The sequence below is a fragment of the Durio zibethinus genome, chromosome 19, assembly GCF_047325235.1.
Source record: "Durio zibethinus cultivar Kanyao isolate XHJ-2024 chromosome 19, ASM4732523v1, whole genome shotgun sequence".
Taxonomy (NCBI): domain Eukaryota; kingdom Viridiplantae; phylum Streptophyta; class Magnoliopsida; order Malvales; family Malvaceae; genus Durio; species Durio zibethinus.
The window spans coordinates 22,342,518-22,362,551 of record NC_143180.1 but is presented as its reverse complement, the minus strand read 5'-3'; the positions used below and the strand labels follow the sequence as shown (position 1 = coordinate 22,362,551).

The window sequence follows — 20,034 nt, the reverse complement described above, 5'->3', positions numbered from 1 at the left end:
GAAGAAACTTCACCAATCTGAAGGTAGCATGATTTCCAATAACTTGAAAGCCTTTGAAAGCGAGATTCATACTTTATCAGAAATAAGGCATCGTAACATTGTGACGCTGTATGGCTTTTGTTCACATCCAAAGGACTCATTTTTGGTTTATGAGTTTGTAGAAAGGGGAAGTTTGAGAATGGTTTTAAGCAACAAGGACGAGGCAATGGAGTTGGATTGGAAGAAGAGGCTAAATGTTGTAAAAGGAGTGGCCAATGCCTTGTCTTATATGCATCATGACCATTCACCACCTATAATTCATCGAGATCTTTCCAGCAATAATGTTCTTCTAGATTTGGACTATGAGGCTCATGTTTCAGATTTTGACACAACCAGGCTTTTAAAGCCCGACTCTTCCAATTAGACCTTACTTGTTAGTACTTTCGGGTATATAGCTCCAGGTATTTATTAATATCTTTTTTTTTTTTTATGCTTTAAACATGTCATCATTCAATTAAAAGTGTTAGGTTTGTGTGCAAATTGATGTGTTAAAACAAAGTACAAGTAGTATTAAGATTGTAACTTTTCAAATTTAAGTATCAAAGAATTTTACTCTAATTAAGTATCAAATGTGTAATTAATCTTTGAACTTCAACACTTAGTTTTACAATATTCAATATATCAAACTAATGAACTAAATGTAAAATCTTATTTAAACCTCTAAATTTCAATTTTCATGTAATTTTTTAAATATTCCCAATTTCTTTTCAACATTAATCTTCTCAATATTCTAACATAATAATGTGTTGATTAGATATATTTATTGCTTACTAGAGTACATTGATCAAATATATTTCTTTAAGCAGAGTTGGCTTATACGATGAAAGTAGATGAGAGATGTGATGTTTACAGTTTTGGGGTGCTAACAATGGAAATACTTATGGGGAGGTATCCTGGTGATTTGATTTCATGTTTCCCATCGTCGTCATCGGCACCAGCATCAACATCGACATCGATACCAAATGACAACCAACTGATTTTACTTAAAGATGTGATAGACCAATGCCTCTCACCACCAGTAAGACAAGTTGCAAAGGATGTTGTCTCTACTACAAAGCTGGGATTTGCATGCTTGAATGGCAGTCCCCAACTTCGGCAAACCATGCGACAAGTTGCTCAAGCCCTTACACGTCAATCGCTTCCATTGCCCAATCCTTTCTCAATCATAAAATTGGGAAAATTGTGGGATCGTGAAGTCTGTAGTGGCTAATATTAAGGTATTAACAATTTGAATAATAATTCTAAGCACGTGTATTTGCTTTCAATCTATTTCTTTTACTCTTCTTTGTACTGAAATGTTTAAGTACTCTAGTAATAAAGCTTTTGTAGTGAATTAGCTGTGATATAAAACAGCTATGTTTAAGCTTGTGATATAGAACAACTGTGTTTAAGCACTCAATTTGTATATTCAAGATTTCCTATTTTTGAAATGTAACTAATGGCCAGATTTAGAATTTCAACTTTCAGTATCAATTGTAATATTCTACTATACTATTGATTTGCTACAATACTTTCGCTTTGAAATGCTACAGCAATTCTAATATCACTTTTTTATTTGTTTGAATAAACAAAAAAAAAATTGGTGAGCACACCAAATTACAATAATCAGAACTTCACACAATAACCTTTTGATTTTTCTATTTACTCGCTATTTATTTTTGTGCACACTCGTACACATTATTTTTTACAGTTTCATCTTTCTAACCTTTCACTATTCACTGCTTGTTAAATCATTCAAAATTTAATTGTAATTGTATTGAGTATAATTGAAAACGGATTTAAGTGATGATTTTGAAATATATACCTTTAACTTGTACCTTTTTTTTACTAAAATGCTAAAATGTTGTACTTTTCTCAAATTTCTCAAATAAATCTTTATCTTTTTTTTTATCTAATTGAAAGCATAAAACATTATTCTTATTTAATTAAGTCTTATTTTACATGAAAATCACTAAAATTCATTATTTTTACCATATCAATGGTAATAATTGTCTTTGTTAAATTAATTTCAACATTGCAAAACATAAAAATTTAAATTGAATTGTCATTTACATAATATGTAATGAATGACTCATATAATAGGCAACGTTAACATCTAAAGAGCATTTTTATTTTCAAATATATGCTATGTAGATGTTGGCATCATAAAAAGAAATACGGCATATATGTTGATTTGACAAGAAATAATATTATTTTTTGCAATTTTCATCTAAGAAAAAGAGTTTAATGAAACAAAATTTACTCAAATTTAATTAGACAAAAATAAAATTTTTAAGGACTTAATTGGTTATAATAGAAGGATGGAGGCTTATATGAAAAATTCATGTGATTGATAAGCCATCGATGACATTGAATTTCAAGCCTTCTAGTTAGTCTTCTATTCAAATTTTGAAAAAAAAAAATTTGGTGATGCGATAAGATAGTCTTTTACTCATGAAGAAAAGGAGAAGACTTGAGTATTTGAGTTCCAAGAAACAATGTGCCATTTGTTTGGAGGAGTTCTTGGTTGGAGACGAAGTTGCCTCGATGCGTTGCAGGCATGTTTTCCATGATGATTGCATTGTTAGGGGGATTTTCAGAGATTTTGCAAACTTCTTTACAGTGTTTAAAATGAGGAGATAATACAATAAACAATCTTGCTTTGATATAAATGTATAAAATCTTATGGCAATCGATGGATGAATACATTTTACTCAAATTTCTCAAAGTGTTGCCAGTTATCTCTACATTAATTAGTCACACATTAGAATTGACCTGTTTTGAGATATTGAATTTAGTTGTGCAAATAATTTTTGGAAAAGATTTATAGATATGATGGTGGCATCTTTATGTGTTATTTTACTTCATATTCAATTATTAGAGTAAAAGAAAGTTTGGATGGTTGTAGGTATAGATTATTCAGATGATACTCAGATTATTTGAAATTAAAACTATTAGATTTGGATTATTTTGAGTTTAAATTATTATATTTTGAAAACAAATAAATTTATTTTAAATAATAATTTCAAATTAATTTTTGAGTTATTTGAGTTCGAATCATTTTCAAAGTCATATTAATTCAAGTTTAAATAATTTTTCAAGTTTGAGTTGAGCAAATTTATATTGTTAATTTTTTTCTAATCAAATTAGATTGAATCAGGTTCATATCTAGACAAATTTAAGGTTGTATATTGTAAACACCATTTTATTTATTTATTTGTTTATTATTATTATTATTATTTTATTATTATTATTATTATTATTTATTTAAAATTTTTTTCTCTTTCTTTTCTTCCCATTTCTGCATTTGTCTTCTTCTCTTTTCTTCTTCTTTCTTTCCTCTTTTCTTTTTCTTTCTTCTTTATCCTTATCCGATTCAAATCTAGTGCATTAAATGCACAATCCCTAAAGTCCAAAATCACCGCCACTAGCTGCCAACGACCGACCGATAAGCCACCAATTACGAACGGCAGGCATGATTTTTTAGTTGAAAAATGGGATTTGAATCCCAAAAGATCTGGGATTTGAATCCCAACAAGCTCTATAAATAGAGCTTGTTATTTGCAAACAGAGGGACTGGCAAAAAAAGAATGGCAAAAAAAAAAAGAGAGCTTTTGTAAAAAAAAATTCTGCAAAAACACAAAAAAAAAAAACAACAGTCCCCTGGAACGGGGAACCCAGCGCCAAAAAAACCACCTAAAAAAAAATGAGATCAGTTGATTCTGTCCAAAAAAAATAAAAAAAAAGGAGACCAAAACTTTGAGCCTCGATTTACGTCGATCGAGGCTATTTCCGGTAAAAAAGACACCGGATTTGGAAAAATCACGTCGAAGAGAACTTTCAGAAGAATTTTCACATTTTTCGGTGATCGAAAATCGTCGACAGTGACTGTCGGCGGTGACCCAAACAGCGACCGACGCGATGGCCGACAACCGAACAACGAGCTCACCCAGAGCTCTCTTCCCTTTTTTTTTTGAAAAAATCGAAAGAATGAACAAAAAAATTTTTTTCAGTTATTTATAGAAAACGTTAAAAGCAAAACGACATCGTTTTGAGCATAGGGCCAAAACGATGTTGTTTCGGCCAAGGAGGATCGGCGCGTCAAACCGCAACCTGACCTGGGGTCCGCTCACCCGACCCGACGACCCGCTTCTCCATTAGCCTCTGACCGGTCTGACTGGATTGAAACCAAACCTCCCAAACCAAATCGAACCGGTATTGAACTGCAGATCCACCCAGATCGAACCGAACCGTCAAATCGAACCGTCAAACCGAACCGTCGAACCGAACCGTACGTTGATTGGACCGTTGACCGATTCGATTCAGGTAAAAAAAATTTTTTTTTTGAAATTTTCTTATTTTTTATATATTATTTTATTAATATTTATGCATATTAAAATATTTATATTTGTTAGATTAAATGATGAAATTGTGGTTAAATTTTTTATATAATTATGTTAATTTTTAAAATAAACTTTAAAAACAATAATATAAAAATAAATTTAATAATAATACTAAAGTAATAAAAAATGTAGGAAAAGGAAATTTTTATCCGACAATGAGATTCAAAGGTATTCGAGTAGTGATGCTTACGAAATCTCTAGGTGAGAAGATTTTTTTAAAATATTACCAGTGTATTGAAGTATTTATAAAAAATTTTTCAATACAGTAAAAATTTTCTTTTTTTAAAATAATAAATAAAAATTGATTAATATATTAAAAATATAAGTAATAAAAATAGGAAGAAAATAAATTTAATCCAATGATGGGATTCTAAAAGTATTCCGAGTAGAGATGTTTTAAGAAATCTCTAGGTGAGAAGATTTTTTGTAAAATATTACCAGCGTATTGTAATATTTATAAAAATCTTTAATATAATTAAATTCCTTTTTCTTCAAAATTTTAATTAAAATAAAAAAATTAATAAAACAATTAATAAATTTTTTTTGAAAAAGAATAAAATGTGTGCATCAACATGTTATTATTTGCATTACATACATGACATAATTTTTTACGAAAAGTAAATTTAGACCTCCAAAGATGAGATTCTAAAAGTATTCCGAGTAGAGATGCTTTAAAAAATCACTAGGTAAGAAAGAGTTCTTTTAATGTTACCAACATACTGGAACATTTTAAGAATAATTTCAATAAAAAGGTTTTAATTTATTTTTCTTGAGAATAATTTTTTTTAATAAATAAAACAAATCAAGGAAATTATTTTTTGAACACCGAAAATTGGACTATTTTTATCAAAATCAAAGGATAACACGTTGTTAATTGGTACCGTTTTTAATGGGCGCTGTGGGGGTGCTAATCTTTCCCCACGCGTAATCAACTCCCGAACTCAGACTATTTCGCAGATCGTAAAATTATCTTTTTAATAAATTTTAATTAATTTTAAATTTTTTTTAAATGGATATGTTTTAATAGGTGGCCAATCGCACCTTGCCAAAAAAAAGATTGGTGGTGACTTCATTATTTTTTTATTTCGTTTCCAAATTCGTCGGGCGAACACAAAACTGTTACGACAGTTTGGCGACTCCGCTGGGGACCCCTTTTGTTTTCGAGAGTCAGGCCAAAATTAACTGCTTGTTATCCTCAAATTTTGATTTAAATAGTCTTAATCAATTTCTTAAATTTTTATTCTTCATTTTTAGTAAAAAAAAAAATCAAAACAAATTAAAAATAAAAAGCAAAAAAATTCACACACATTTCTTTTACTATGCCTCTTATGTTTTATTTTTCTGTATATATTGCTCTCAATAAATTAGGATATATTTGCACACAATGGCACAATGCATCTCATACATGAGCTCTATACCCGAGGTCCGTCCTTTATAGGAAGTAGTAAAGTACCTATGCTCTCGTGAGGTGATAACCTCCACAATGGCAAGCGAAATACTTCCACTCGAATTGAACCATTTCCGTTCGTAGCCTGTAATGGGTGAGGATCGGGGTGCCTTACTAGTTCAATATGGACGACAGTGAGGAACAATTTAGGAACCTTTAGACCCTGTCAATCCAAATCCAGCATATAATAAGCCTAGGAAACCAGCCTTATGTAAAGCCTTGTTCATCTTCTTGTAGAAATACCTAAGAATAAAAGTTGTGTATAATATGAAACAAAACAAAACATAAAAATCTCAAAAACACTAAAAAAAAATATTTTTTTTCGAACCACACTAACTCAATTTTGTTTCATTTTTTTTGCATTAATCATATCATACAGTTTTACATCGAGATATTTGCTCTAGGACATATTTCTCCTAAGAAGTCTTCATGGATCTCGTAGAACTACAAATTTGCTCATCCTCAGTCAATGTGCCATGTGAATCGTATAATGAAGTACATGTTTGGTCGAATTGAGTTCAACAAAAGAATGAAGATTGTTTGCCTACCGGTTATGTGTCTGAATTACCCGAGAAAGTGCATTTAGATCTCACACAAAATGATTTAAAAGAGTTAACTGCTACCTGGGGTCAGTTAAGTGAAGAAAGAAAAGAAAACTTTTGCAAAAAGTATGGACAGATTGCATCTCTCATTTCAATAGTGATTGATGAACAGTTGATCAAAGCATCTATACAGTTTTAGGATCCATCCTATAGATGCTTCACTTTTAATCAAGAAGATTTGGTGCCAACTATTGAGGAGTATTCGATTTTGCTCGGGATAGAACTACAATGTCCAGATAAAATATTTACTTGAAAGCCAAAATCAGGTTATCATAAAAAGTTAGCCAAGCTTATGGGGGTTAAAGTAGAAACCATTGATTCCTTTGCAAAGTCTAAAGGTGAACATCTAGGCATTCGTTGGGACTTTCTCCGAAACTTTATTCAAGAGCATTTAAATAATGATCAAGGTATGGCTGTGTTTGCTCTAGCATTGTATGGCATGGTAATCTTTTCGAAGACTTTGGGTTACATTGAGATAACTGTGGTAGACTTTTTCGAGCAAATTAAAACCCAAGCAATTAATCTCACTCTTGCAGTCCTAGCTGAAACCATCAGGTCATTGAATTTCTGTCGATGAAATGGAAAAGGATGATTCATAGGATGTGCATCTCTATTATACGTATAGGTTAGAAGTCATTTCAAGTGTGGAGAGAGTGCATTTTCGAAACCATATCTTCGAAATAAGGCACCAATCGAAGAGTTTTGTAAAAGCCAATGGTCAACATTGAAGACTAAAGAAGATTAGGTTCTTTTCTGGCGAAGGCTTACTGGGGATGAAATCGAGTGGATGACGCCTTGGATGCCTTGTGTGCCCTTGTTGTATCATGGAGAAAATGAGCTGTGGATGCCATTGTTAGGATTATGGGGTATTGTAAGTTACGCTCCATTAATGGTACTTAGGCAATTTGGTGCAAAGCAGTTTGTTCCTGCTACTCATGGCCTGGTCCAAGTAGAATTCATTTATGGGGAATCGAATCCATCAAGAACCTCATAACAGTTGATTCAAGCATGGAAAAAAACATAAAGAATGAGGTTAGGGCCTCTCATCGATAAAGTCACTTTTGATTACTAGATTTGGAAAGTAAGGCGGCCTAGAGACTTAGTACTCCCTCTTGATGATAGCTCATATCAATTGGTTAATCTTTCAGAAGAGGTGCAATTATAAAAAATTGAGCTTGTCAAGAAAGAATTAAAAGCTAAAAAAGAAGAAATAAGAAGAGAAAATTTGAGATTTCATGAAAAAGTAGGGCAATTGAAATATGAAATAGAGATACAAGGAAGTAGATTAGAAAAAGTCATAAAAGAACGGGATCTAGCCAATAGTGATTTGAAAGATCTACACCAAGAAATAAGAGGTTACGAGTTCAATTCAAAACTGAAAAAGTCACCAAATCTTACCTTAGTCGACAACGTGAAATGGATGAGCTTCGAGAAGAAATAAATCAATGGAAGGGCAAAGCTCAAGAAAAGCAATAGGAGACCAGCAGAATTTCTCAAGAATGCCAGAATTTGAAAGGATTATATTCTACAACCTCAACAAGATTGGTGGAATGCCAAAACAAAAAAGAAAGGTTAAAAGTCATGCTCGCAAAAGAGAGAAAAAAGTATTTCAAAGTACTGAATGAAAAAGAATAACTTCATCAGGTGATCCAAGGGTTGGAGCTACAACTGCAAGATCACAAGAACCATATTTCAGTAATGATGGATGAGTGGCATAGAAAGAAAAAAGATTGGATCTTCACATGTGATTCAGAAAGAGATGTTCGCATGATATGGAAAGCAGAATGTTTAGGGAGGCAACAATACATAGAGCACATAACCAATCAAGTTTGTAAGGCAGTAAAAAAGGCACGAAAGATGGTGAAAAAGGTAGAAGCATTAAGACAAGAAGTCAATCCTATAAAAGAATATGGACAGCGCCTAGTAAACTTTCTAGATGAGGCAAAAGACCATTATGAGCAAGTTAAATGCTTCTATGGATATAATTCTAGGATGATAAATCCTATGTAATCAAAGTTGTATGAAATCAATGAAAATTTCTAGTATTGAAATTTATCCATGAGCAAATATTTTTTCACTTGCATTCATGCATCATTTGCACCATTTAAAAAAAATTTTTTTTTGACACATAGCTTTCTGATTTTTCTAAAAATTTTATGGTAATAAAGGATCAAGAATAGCTCGCCCTTCAAAAATTTTGACTCAACCCATTCGCCATTCATACAATACTAGGACTCAAACAAGAATTATGGAGCAAGAACAGACTAGTCGATTTAAGAGAATCGAGAAAGCTCAAGAAGAATTAAGAGGAGATCTTAGTACAATAATGGATATGCTCAGAAAACTTGACAAGGGAAAAGCAGTGGAAGAAAATCTCAGCTTTCAAGAGCAATCGCCAGACATGGTGGATCCTGTTTACCTTTCGGGATTTTAGCCACAACCGACTAAACCTTCTCAAGGAACTAGAGTACAAATTTTTATTCTCGGTAGATATCCCAATTCTTATCCAGGAATGACATCCACACCTGTTCCAGGATAATTTTAAAATTTTATTAATCCCGTTATGATGAAAAAACCACCCGAGCCAATCTTAGTTCCTGATTTGGATGATCCCAAGGAAAGAGAAAAGCTAGGGATACAGACACTTGAAAAAGTAGAAGATACTAGTGCCTGAGAAAAGATGAAGTTATTGGAAGAAAGGCTTAGGGCTGTAGAGGGAATGAATTTTTATGGCTCCACAGATACGACTGACCTTTGTTTAGTTCCAGATGTGATCATTCCACTTAAATTCAAGATATGATGGCAGAAAATGCTCGATGACTCATATCACCATATATTGTCGAAAGATGGCAGCATATGCTCGCGATGAGAAATTGTTAATGCACATATTTCAAGATAGTCTTATGGGTTCTACAGCTAGATGGTATGTTCAATTAGATAGGACTCATATTTGTTCTTGGCAAGAGCTTACAAAGGCATTCCTTACATAATATAGACATGTCATGAATATGGTTCCAGATCAATTATCTCTTCAAAGTATGGAAAAGAAAGCAACTAAAAACTTCAAGGTGTATGCACAAAGATGGAAAGATATGGCTGCACAAGTTCAACCTCCTCTCATTGAGAAAGAAACAACTGTTTTATTTGTGAACACTTTAAAGCACCCTACTATAAGAGATTGATAGGCAATGTAACCAAGAACTTTGCAGATATGGTGATATCAAGTGAGATCATTGAAAATGCCATAAAGAATGGTAAGCTCGATGCATGAGAGATAAGTGGAGCAAGAAAAGGTGGAGCTCCCAAAAAGAAATAGAATAAAGCCCAAGCAGTAAACTATATAGGGCAATAATTCAGAGGTTTCACACCCTACTTTGTACCAGTCTACCAAACCCATTACCCTTCCATAAATAATGTTACATCCATCCTTCATCTATATCAACCATACCAACCACTACAACCACCGGCTTATCCATCCCATTTTCAGCCATCCTTTTGGACACCCACCTATTCCTATAATCGTCTTATTGTACTTATAAGACCAGAATTGAGAACTAATAGTGGTCCAAGAGGCCCAAGAAATACCAAAAAAAAGCTCACTTTGGATCCCATTCTCATGACATACACAGATTTATATCCCCGACTTATTGAGAAACATTTACTTATTCTTGTTATTGTTGAACCTATGAAACCTCCGTTTCCTAAAAGGTATGACCCCAATTCGCATTGTGATTATCACTATGGGAATCCAGGTCATTCCACTGAGAACTGTACTGCTTTAAAGTGCAAAGTGCAGGGGTTAATCAATAGAAGAGTATTAAATTTTGATACCAACCAACAAAGGACTCCAAATGTCAATGGGAACCCTCTACCTAATCATACTAGGCCATCAATAAATGCTTTGGTTGATGGGCAAACAAGCTATGTGAAAAAAAGAATAGAAGAGGTCAAAACCCCTATGGTTAAAGCGTTTAAAGCCTTGGTCAAAGCTGACATGTTGAAGCCAATAAAACCTCAAAATTATTTTGAAGTGATTAACTTAACTGAAAGCTGCAATTATCACGAAGGTGTTATGGGGAATTCTATCGAGAATTGTCACCAATTCTGTCAAGAAGTGCAAAAATTGATGGATAAGGGTCGAATAGAGTTTTACCAAGAGAGAGAAGAGTTGGTGAAAGCTGAAGTGTCTACCATTGATTCAAAGAATAAGTTTATACGTAGATCAGTAACTATCTATTATGATGAGAATCCAACATCGAAGCTAGAAAAGCCTGTTTCTCGACCAGTAGTGACAATTAAATTTTCTAGCCTTTTTCTATATCAGAATGATAAAGCAGTACCTTGGAAGTACGATTATGATGTCGTAGTCAACCCAGATACTGCCAACATAACGGACGTAGGAGGCATAACTCGAAGTGGCAATGCTATACCCCAGAGGCTCTAGAAAAGCTAGAAAGGAGAAAGCCAAGGTAAGAAAAGAAAATGAAAGTCAGAGTGGTCTTGATATAATCCCAGAAAAAGAATGCTAGAAGTCAGTATCTGAGAGTGAAGCAGGTGAATTTCTAAAGTTAATAAAACATTGCGAGAATAGCATGGTAGAATAGCTTAACAAGATGCCAGCTAGAATTTCGCTATTATCATTATTGCTTAGTTCAGAGTCACACCGTAATGCTTTGCTGAAAGTGCTAAATCAAGCATATGTGTCTCACAATGCTTCTGTTGAATATGTGGAATAACTTGTTGGTAATTTGACGATTTCAAACTATATCTCTTTCAATGATGAAGAGATTCTTCCTGAAGGTAGAGGAAGTACCAAAGCTCTTCACATTACTGTGAAATGTAAAAGTCATATAATGGCTAAGGTTTTGATTGATAACGGCTCATCCATCAATGTTATGCCTATGACTACTCTGGCAAAATTCTCTGTTGATGGATCTTATATGAAACCTAGTCATATGATAGTGAGAGCCTTTGATGAAACCAGAAGAGAGGTGCTAAGAGATATAGAAGTGCCATTACAGATTGGCCTATGTATTTTCAACATAAAATTTCAAGTTATGGACATCTCTCCTTCATACAGTTATTTATTGGGTAGACCGTGGATCCATATGGCAGGTGCTATCCCATCATTATTACATCAGAAAGTTAGATTCATTGTTGAAGGAAAGCTAATATGTGTGGCAAGAAAAGAAGATTTATTGGTAACTCAACCAATAAATACTCCTTATGTGGAATCGACAGATGAAGCTCTAGAATGCTCTTATAGATCCTTTGAGATTGCCAATGCAACATATATAGCTAGAGGATCTAAATTGCATTCATCACACTTATCTACGACAACTAAAATGGTAGTCAAACAGCTTACCAAGATAGGATGGCGACCTGAAGCCAGACTTGGAAAGAACCTGCAAGGAATCACGAAATCATCGACCATATATGAAAAGAGAGATAGATTTGGCTTGGGATATAAGCCAACAAGAGAGGACAAAATAAGAATGGTGAATGAGAAAAGAGATAAAAAGATAGCTAATCTTAAGGGATATGAGTCGGAGTCAGAGCCCATAGTCATTCATACCTCTATGATTCTTTTTACTCGGGAGGATATATTTATCCAGATTTACCAGGAGCCTCAAATGCAGGATTTGTGAAAAAATTTTCAGAGCTGGCCATTCAAATGGTGGATGATGGAGAAAAGAAGAGATGAAGTAAAGAGCTGTTCGTGTACCCTTGTCCTTTAGATTTTGAGCTGGATAATTAAAAAGTTACAGAGCTGCCTGTTGTTTTTAAAACTTTGGAAAAGTAATGTACTATAAAACTTTAAATCTCTAATTACTTTCTATGAGTATTAGGAGATCTTTTATGGTGTGTTTATGTTTATCATTTTAATAAAAGACTTAGAAGATGCATCCATATATCTTCTATTGTTTTCATTTTCATTTTACTTCCCATTCTTTTCTTTTCATCATTTTCTTGCCATTCCATTTTTGTGTGCCAATATTCTCTTCATCTTACCCTTTGTAAGGTCCCAAACAATGAACATGAAGATAATCATGGCAATAATCTCATATTTGATTTTGATAACTTAATTCATGTTGATGAACTTGATAATGAGAAAGATTCAGCTAACTACACACTACCTCTTGATTTGTTAAAATTAATAGAACATGAAGATAAGCCAATTGAACCCCATCAAGAAATCATCGAATTAGTGAATTTGGGATATGGTGAAAACAAAAAAAAGGTTAAAGTTGGTATATCTCTTTTACCAGCTGAAAGACAGAAGCTAAAAGAGCTGTTATGAGAATATGTAGATGTGTTTGCGTGGACTTACCAAGACATGCCGGGACTCAGCACTGATATTGTAAAGCACAAGTTACCTTTAAAACCAGGATGTAAGTCGATGCAGCAAAAGCTAAGACGTATGAAACCAAAGATGCTACTGAAAATTAAAGAGGAAGTGAAGAAAAAATTTGATGCTAGAATTTTAGAAGTGGCAAAATATCCTGAGTGGGTAACCAATATAGTGCCAGTTCCTAAGAAAGATGGAAAAGTGAGAATGTGTGTCGATTATCGAGACTTGAATAGGGCAAGCCCTAAGGATAACTTTCCTTTACCTCACATTGATACTCTAGTGGATAATACTGCTAGGCACTCCACATTTTCCTTTATGGATGGTTTCTCAAGCTATAATCAGTCAAGATGGCTCAAGATGATATGAAAAAAACCACATTTGTGACCATGTGGGGGACATTCTGTTATAAGGTTATGCCTTTTGGGTTGAAAAATGCTGGTGCTACTTATCAAAGAGCAATGGTAACTCTCTTTCATGACATGATGCATAAAGAAATAGAGGTGTATGTGGATGATATGATCGTAAAATCTCGTGAAAGAAAAGACCATATAGTCAATCTTAAAAAGTTGTTCGATAGGTTGAAAAGATTTCAGTTGAAGTTGAATCCTGTCAAATGTACATTTGGAGCCAAATCAAGAAAACTATTGGGTTTTATAGTCAGTGAAAAAAAAATCGAAGTTGATCCAGATAAGATACTAGCTATCCAAAACTTATCTCTTCCTCATACCTCAAAAGAAGTGAGAGGTTTCTTAGGGAGATTAAATTATATTGCTCGCTTCATTTCTCAACTCACTTATAAGTGTGATCCTATTTTCAAGCTTCTCAGAAAACATGATCCTGTAGAATGGAATGATGATGCCAAGAAGCTTTTGATAAGATCAAAGAATACTTATCAAATCCATCTGTGCTGGTGCCATTGATGCCAGGAAAACCTTTGATTTTGTACTTGATAGTGCATGAAAATTCAATGGGATGTGTGCTAGGGCAAAGAGATAAAACTGATAAGAAAGAACGAGCAATTTACTACTTGAGCAAGAAATTCACTGATTATGAGTCAAAGTATTCACCATTAGAGAAGATGTATTATGCATTAACCTGGACAGCTCGAAGGCTTAGACAATACATGCTTTATCACACTACTTGGCTCATAACAAAGCTGGATCCTATTAAGTATATCTTTGAAAAGCCCTCATTGACAGAAAGAATAGCACGGTGGTAAATTATGCTTTCAGAATATGTTATCATTTATGTGACTCAAAAGGTTATTAAAGGGAGTGCAATAGCTGAATTTCTTGTTGATTGTGCAGTCGAAGATTATGAGCCAATGAAATTAAAATTTCCTGATAAAGATGTGATGGCCATTGAAGAAAATGAACCTATTGCAAAATCATGGAGGATGTATTTTGATGGAGCTGCTAATGCTTTGGGTCATGGTATTGGGGCAATTTTGATATCTCCTGATAGACATTATTACCCCATCATAGCCAGGTTAAATTTCAATTGCATAAACAATGTGGCTGAATATAAGGCCTATATTATGGGTTTACAAGCAGCAATGGAAAAAAAGATCAAAGTGTTAGATGTGTTTGGAGATTCAGCTCTAGTCATCTATCAGTTATGAGGTGAATGAGAGATAAGAGACTCTAAGTTGATCCGGTACCATAATTAGATCTCTGAGTTAATCAAGCAATTTGAAAAAGTTCAGTTTGAGCATCTACCCAGAGATGAAAACCAAATTGCTGATGCACTGGCTACTCTAGCTGCAATGATTAAAATAGATGCAAATACTGAAATCCAACCCATCAAGCTGGATGTGAAAGAAGTACCAGCACATTACTCAAGTGTTGAAAAAAAAGTTAATGGGAGGCCATGGTATCATGATATCATGCAATACATTAAAAGCCAACAATACCCAAAACATGTAATAGAAAATGATAAGAGAACTATCAAAAGATTGGCTATGAGTTTCTTCATTGATGGAGATATCCTTTACAAAATAGGTCGAGATCAAGTGCTCTTAAGATGTGTAAATGCAGTTGAAGCAAAAAAGATTATTGAAGAAGTACATGATGGAGTTTGTGGGACACATGCAAATGGTCATATGATGGCTAGACAAATTATAAGGGCTAGCTATTATTGGTTGACAATAGAGGGTGATTGTATTGATTATGCTAGGAGATGTCATAAATGTCAGATTTATGCTGACAAGATTCATGCTCCGCCATCAACATTACACGTTCTGGCTCCTCCATGGCCATTTTCTATGTGGGGCATGGATGTCATTGGTCCCATCACTCCAAAAGCTTTAAATAGGCATAGATTCATTTTTGTGATGATTGATTACTTCACCAAATGGGTAGAACTGCATCATATGCTAGCGTGACCCGATCTGTGGTATGTATGTTCATAAAAAGAGAGATAATATGTAGATATGGGCTTTCAGAGACAATTATTTTTGATAATGCAAAAAACTTGAACAACAAAATGATGAATGAAGTATGCACTCAGTTCAAGATTCGTCATCGTAATTCGACACCGTATCGTCCGAAAATGAATGGGGCAGTGGAGGCTGTAAATAAGAATATCAAAAGAATTTTAGAGAAAATGACTGATACTTACAAAGATTGACATGAGAAGTTGCCTTTTACTTTGCATGCTTATAAAACATCAGTTCGAACATCTACTGGGGCCACCCTATTCTATTTGGTATATGGAATGGAAGTTGTGCTACCGGTCGAAATGGAAATTTTCTCATTGAGAGTCCTGATGGAGGTAAAGTTAGAGGAAGCAGAATGGGTTCGAAATCGCTACGAGCAGTTAAACCTTATTGAAGAGAAAAGACTGTCAGCACTTTGCATGGTCAATTATATCAAAAGAGGATGATGAGAGCACATGACAAGAAAATTTATCCCCGTTGTTTTAGGAAATGAGACTTAATGCTAAAAAGAATCATTCCAAATCAACATGATAATCGAGGGAAATGGACACCAAATTGGGAAGGCACATATGTGGTGAAAAAGGCCTTTTCTGGAGGGGCATTGATTTTGACAGAAATGGATGGAAGTGATTTGCCTACCCCAATAAATTCAGATGTTGTGAAAAATATTTTGCTTAAAAAAAAAGAAAGAAAAAAATAATGACTTATCTAAGCTGAAAACCTGAAAAGGCGGCTTCGATGTGAAGCAGAAGTATCATTAGAAGAAGATCCCACAATGCAGGGGCAAGTGTAGTTTGACGAACTTTGAAGAATCAAGAAAGTCATTTGATTTAGTTTTAGAGAAAGAATCTGGGAATATTTTGTTCATGATTATCTTGTGATCATTATTTGGGCATCTTTGTTTCAACTCAAATACTTTGCCATGCACTTGTTGTCAGCCTAATAAAATACACCTATCCTTTCCTTTATCCTTATCTGATATTTTTGTTCATCGTACAAGTGAATAAGAGAAATGTGTGATTGCATTTTATTTGTCTTGAACTTAAAATGATGAAAAGAAAAACAAACATGAAAGATCTCAGCATTACTTTTAAAGTTAACAAAGGCAAATGAAAAACGATGAAAAAAGCATGACGAGTCATGGATGTTGTAGATTTTTGAAGAAAAAAAATATTGTGGTCAGATGTTAAAAACAGATTGGTCATATGAGAATTCAAATAAAAAAAGCAAAAAGTGAGAGATTTCGAGAACCTTTTTACTACAATGTATAATTTTGATTGCATTACATGCATTGCATTTAGAGCACTCAATATGCATCCATGAGAAGAAAAGATAGAAATTTTCCATTTCTTAATGAAAAACAAGATTTTAATAAAGACAATGATCAAACAAAAGAATTCAAAAGAGGAAATTTACTTGTTCAAAGATGATAACTCAAATTTGAGAACAGATGAGAATTTTAAAGTTGTTGATCCTCTGTTAAGAGGAGCTTTTCCAAGATGAGAATTTTAAAGTTGTTGAGCCTCTGCTGAGAGGAGCTTTTTTCAAGAGAATTTTAAAGTTATTGAGCTCTGCTGAGAGGAGCTTTTTCAAGAGAATTTTAAAGTTGTTGAGCCTCTGCTAAAAAGAGCATTTCCAAGATGAGATTTTAAAGTTGTTGAGCCTCTGCTGAGAGGAGCCTTTTAAACTTTCAAAAATATCGATTGAACCTCTGTTGAAAGGAGCCCTTTTCTGTCGAACCAAAAATTTTTTTTTTTCTTTCTTCTTTTTCAATGTTTCATCTTTCCAAACAAAATGGTTGTTTGTTTGTCTTTGCCTTATTCCTGATTCATAGAAATAGGCAAAGAGGGGCAATTGTAAACACCATTTTTTTTATTTATTATTATTATTATTATTATTTATTTAATTTTTTTTCTCTTTCTTTTCTTCCCGTTTCTACATTTGTCTTCTCCTCTTTTCTTCTTTTTTCTTTCCTCTTTTTTTTTCCTTCTTCTTCATCTTTATCCGATTCAAATCTAGTGCATTAAATGCACAATCCTTAAAGTCCAAAATCACCACCACTAGCTGCCAACGGTCGATTGATAAGCCGCCAATTACGAATGGCAGGCGTGATTTTTTAGTTGAAAAGTGGGATTCAAATCCCAAAAGATCTGGGATTTGAATCCCAACAAGCTCTATAAATAGAGCTTGTTATTTGCAAACGGAGAAGACCGGAGGGAGAATCGAAAAAGAATGGCAAAAAAAAAAAGAGAGCTTCTGTAAAAAAAAAATTTGTAAAAACACAAAAAAAAATATAACAGTCCCTGGAACGGGGAACCCAGCGCCAGAAAAGTCACCTAAAAAAAAAATGAGATCAGTTGATTCTGTCTAAAAAAAATAAAAAGAAAGGAGATCGAAAAATTGAGCTCTGATCTACGTCAATCGAGGCTATTTTTGATAAAAAGGACATCAGATCTGGAAAGATCACGTCGAAGAGAACTTCCAAAAGAATTTTCAGATTTTTTAGTGACAAAAAACCGCCGACAACGATTGCTGGCGACGATCCAGACAGCGGCCAGTGTGGTGGCCGACGACCGGACGATGAGCTTACCCCAGAGCTCTCTTCCCTTTTTTTTTTTTGAAAAAATCGAAAGAATGAACAAAAAAATTTTTTTTTCAGTTATTTATAGAAAATGTTAAAAGCAAAATGATGTCGTTTTGAGCATAGGGCCGAAACGACATCGTTTCGACCAAGGAGGTTCGGCGCGTCAAACCACAACCTGACCCGGGATCCGCACACCCGACCCGACGATCCGTTTCTCCATCAACCTCTGACCGATCTGACTGGATTGATACTGAATCACTGATCCACCCAGACCGAATGAACCGCCAGACCGAACCGCCGAACCGAACCGTATGTTGATCGGTCCAGGTAAAAAATTTTTTTTTTGAATTTTTCTTATTTTTTATATATTATTTTATTAATATTTATGCATATTAAAATATTTATATTTGTTAGATTAAATGATGAAATTGTGGTTAAATTTTTTTATATAATTATGTTAATTTTTAAAATAAACTTTAAAAACAGTAATATAAAAAAAATTTAATAACAATACTAAAGTAATAAAAAAATGTAGGAAAAGAAAATTTTTATCCGACGATGAGATTCAAGGGTATTCTGAGTAGTGATGCCTACGAAATCTCTAGGTGAGAAGATTTTTTTTAAATACTACCAGTGTATTGGAGTATTTATAAAAAATTTTTCAATACAGTAAAAAATTTTCTTTTTTTAAATAATAAATAAAAATTGATTAATATATTAAAAATATAAGTAATAAAAATAGGAAGAAAATAAATTTAATCCAATGATGGGATTCTAAAAGTATTTCGAGTAGTGATGCTTTAAGAAATTTCTAGGTGAGAAGATTTTTTGTAAAATATTACTAGCGTATTGGAATATTTATAAAAATCTTCAATATAATTAAATTTCTTTTTCTTCAAAATTTTAATTAAAATAAAAAAATTAATAAAACAATTAATAATTTTTTTTGAAAAAGAATAAAATGTGTGCATCAACATGTTATTATTTGCATTGCATACATGACATAATTTTTTACGAAAAGTAAATTTAGACCTCCAAAGATGAGATTCTAAAAGTATTCCGAGTAGAGATGCTTTAAGAAATCTCTAGGTGAGAAAGAGTTCTTTTAATGTTACCAACGTATTGGAACATTTTAAGAATAATTTCAATAAAAAGGTTTTAATTTATTTTTCTTGAGAATAATTTTTTTTAATAAATAAAAAAATCAAGGAAATTATTGTTTGGACACAAAAAATTGGACTATTTTTATCAAAATCAAAGGATAACACGTTGTTAATTGGTACCGTTTTTAACGGGCGCTGTGGGGGTGCTAATCCTTCCCCACGCGTAATCGACTCCTGAACTTAGACTGTTTCGCAAACCATAAAATTATTTTTTTAATAAATTTTAATTAATTTTAAATTTTTTTTAAAAGGATATGTTTTAATAGGTCGCCAATCGCACCTAGCCAAAAAAAAGATTGGTGGCGACTCCGTTTTTTTTTTTATTTCATTTCCAAATTCGTCGGGGGGACATAAAACCGTTACGACATATATTATTATAATTATTATTGTAAAATGAAAATATTAATGTTCTTTAAAAAAATTATTAAAATTTTATTTATTGATTGCTATCCAAATTGAATTAACTAAATATAGAAAGAAGTTGGATTGAGAAACAAAGAATGATCTTAGAAGCAGAAGTACTAAAACATGAGAAATAAAATGGATTCTACAAACAATTAACTAAAGCATAGCAATTACTTCCATTAATTCTTCTCTATAACAAATGTAGAAATGTGAAACCAATTTGATTTTGATTTTAAATGAATGAATATATTTACCTTTACTACTTTATATTCACAGCTTACATATATAGCTATGTGTGCAACAAAGCTTTCTCGATCAATCTAATAATGGTATGATCTCTTCTATGTACCAAGTTTTCTTCTTTCTCATTCTTGCATTGCTTCAAACTAGTCCTTGCCTTAGTAATTGTTATCCTTTCAAACTACTTCTTTAGCTACTGCTCCATCCATTGAAACAAAAACCCTTCAGAAATGGAAAGCTAGACTTGACAAGGGGAGAGATAATTGTTCAGTTGGTCGATTCAATTCAGTTTTAAAAAACTTCAAAAACCAAAAGTCGATTTAACCGAACCAAGTTATACAAAGCTAACATCATAAGTAAGCTCTAGAATTCAACATCTTTGT

At 33.1% G+C, this 20,034-nt stretch overlaps 1 protein-coding gene across 1 annotated transcript; it reads left to right on the top strand.

Moving 5' to 3' along the window:
- Positions 1–859: 859 nt before the first annotated feature.
- Positions 860–1,249, top strand: LOC149513544 (MDIS1-interacting receptor like kinase 2-like). Its single transcript, XM_089748701.1, has one exon. It carries the CDS (start codon positions 860–862, stop codon positions 1,247–1,249), a length of 390 nt encoding a protein of 129 aa, XP_089604827.1.
- Positions 1,250–20,034: the final 18,785 nt, after the last annotated feature.

Excerpts from the sequence above, each read along its gene's own strand:
- LOC149513544 (XM_089748701.1), top strand. The coding sequence starts at position 860 with ATGAAAGTAGATGAGAGATGTGATGTTTACAGTTTTGGGGTGCTAACA.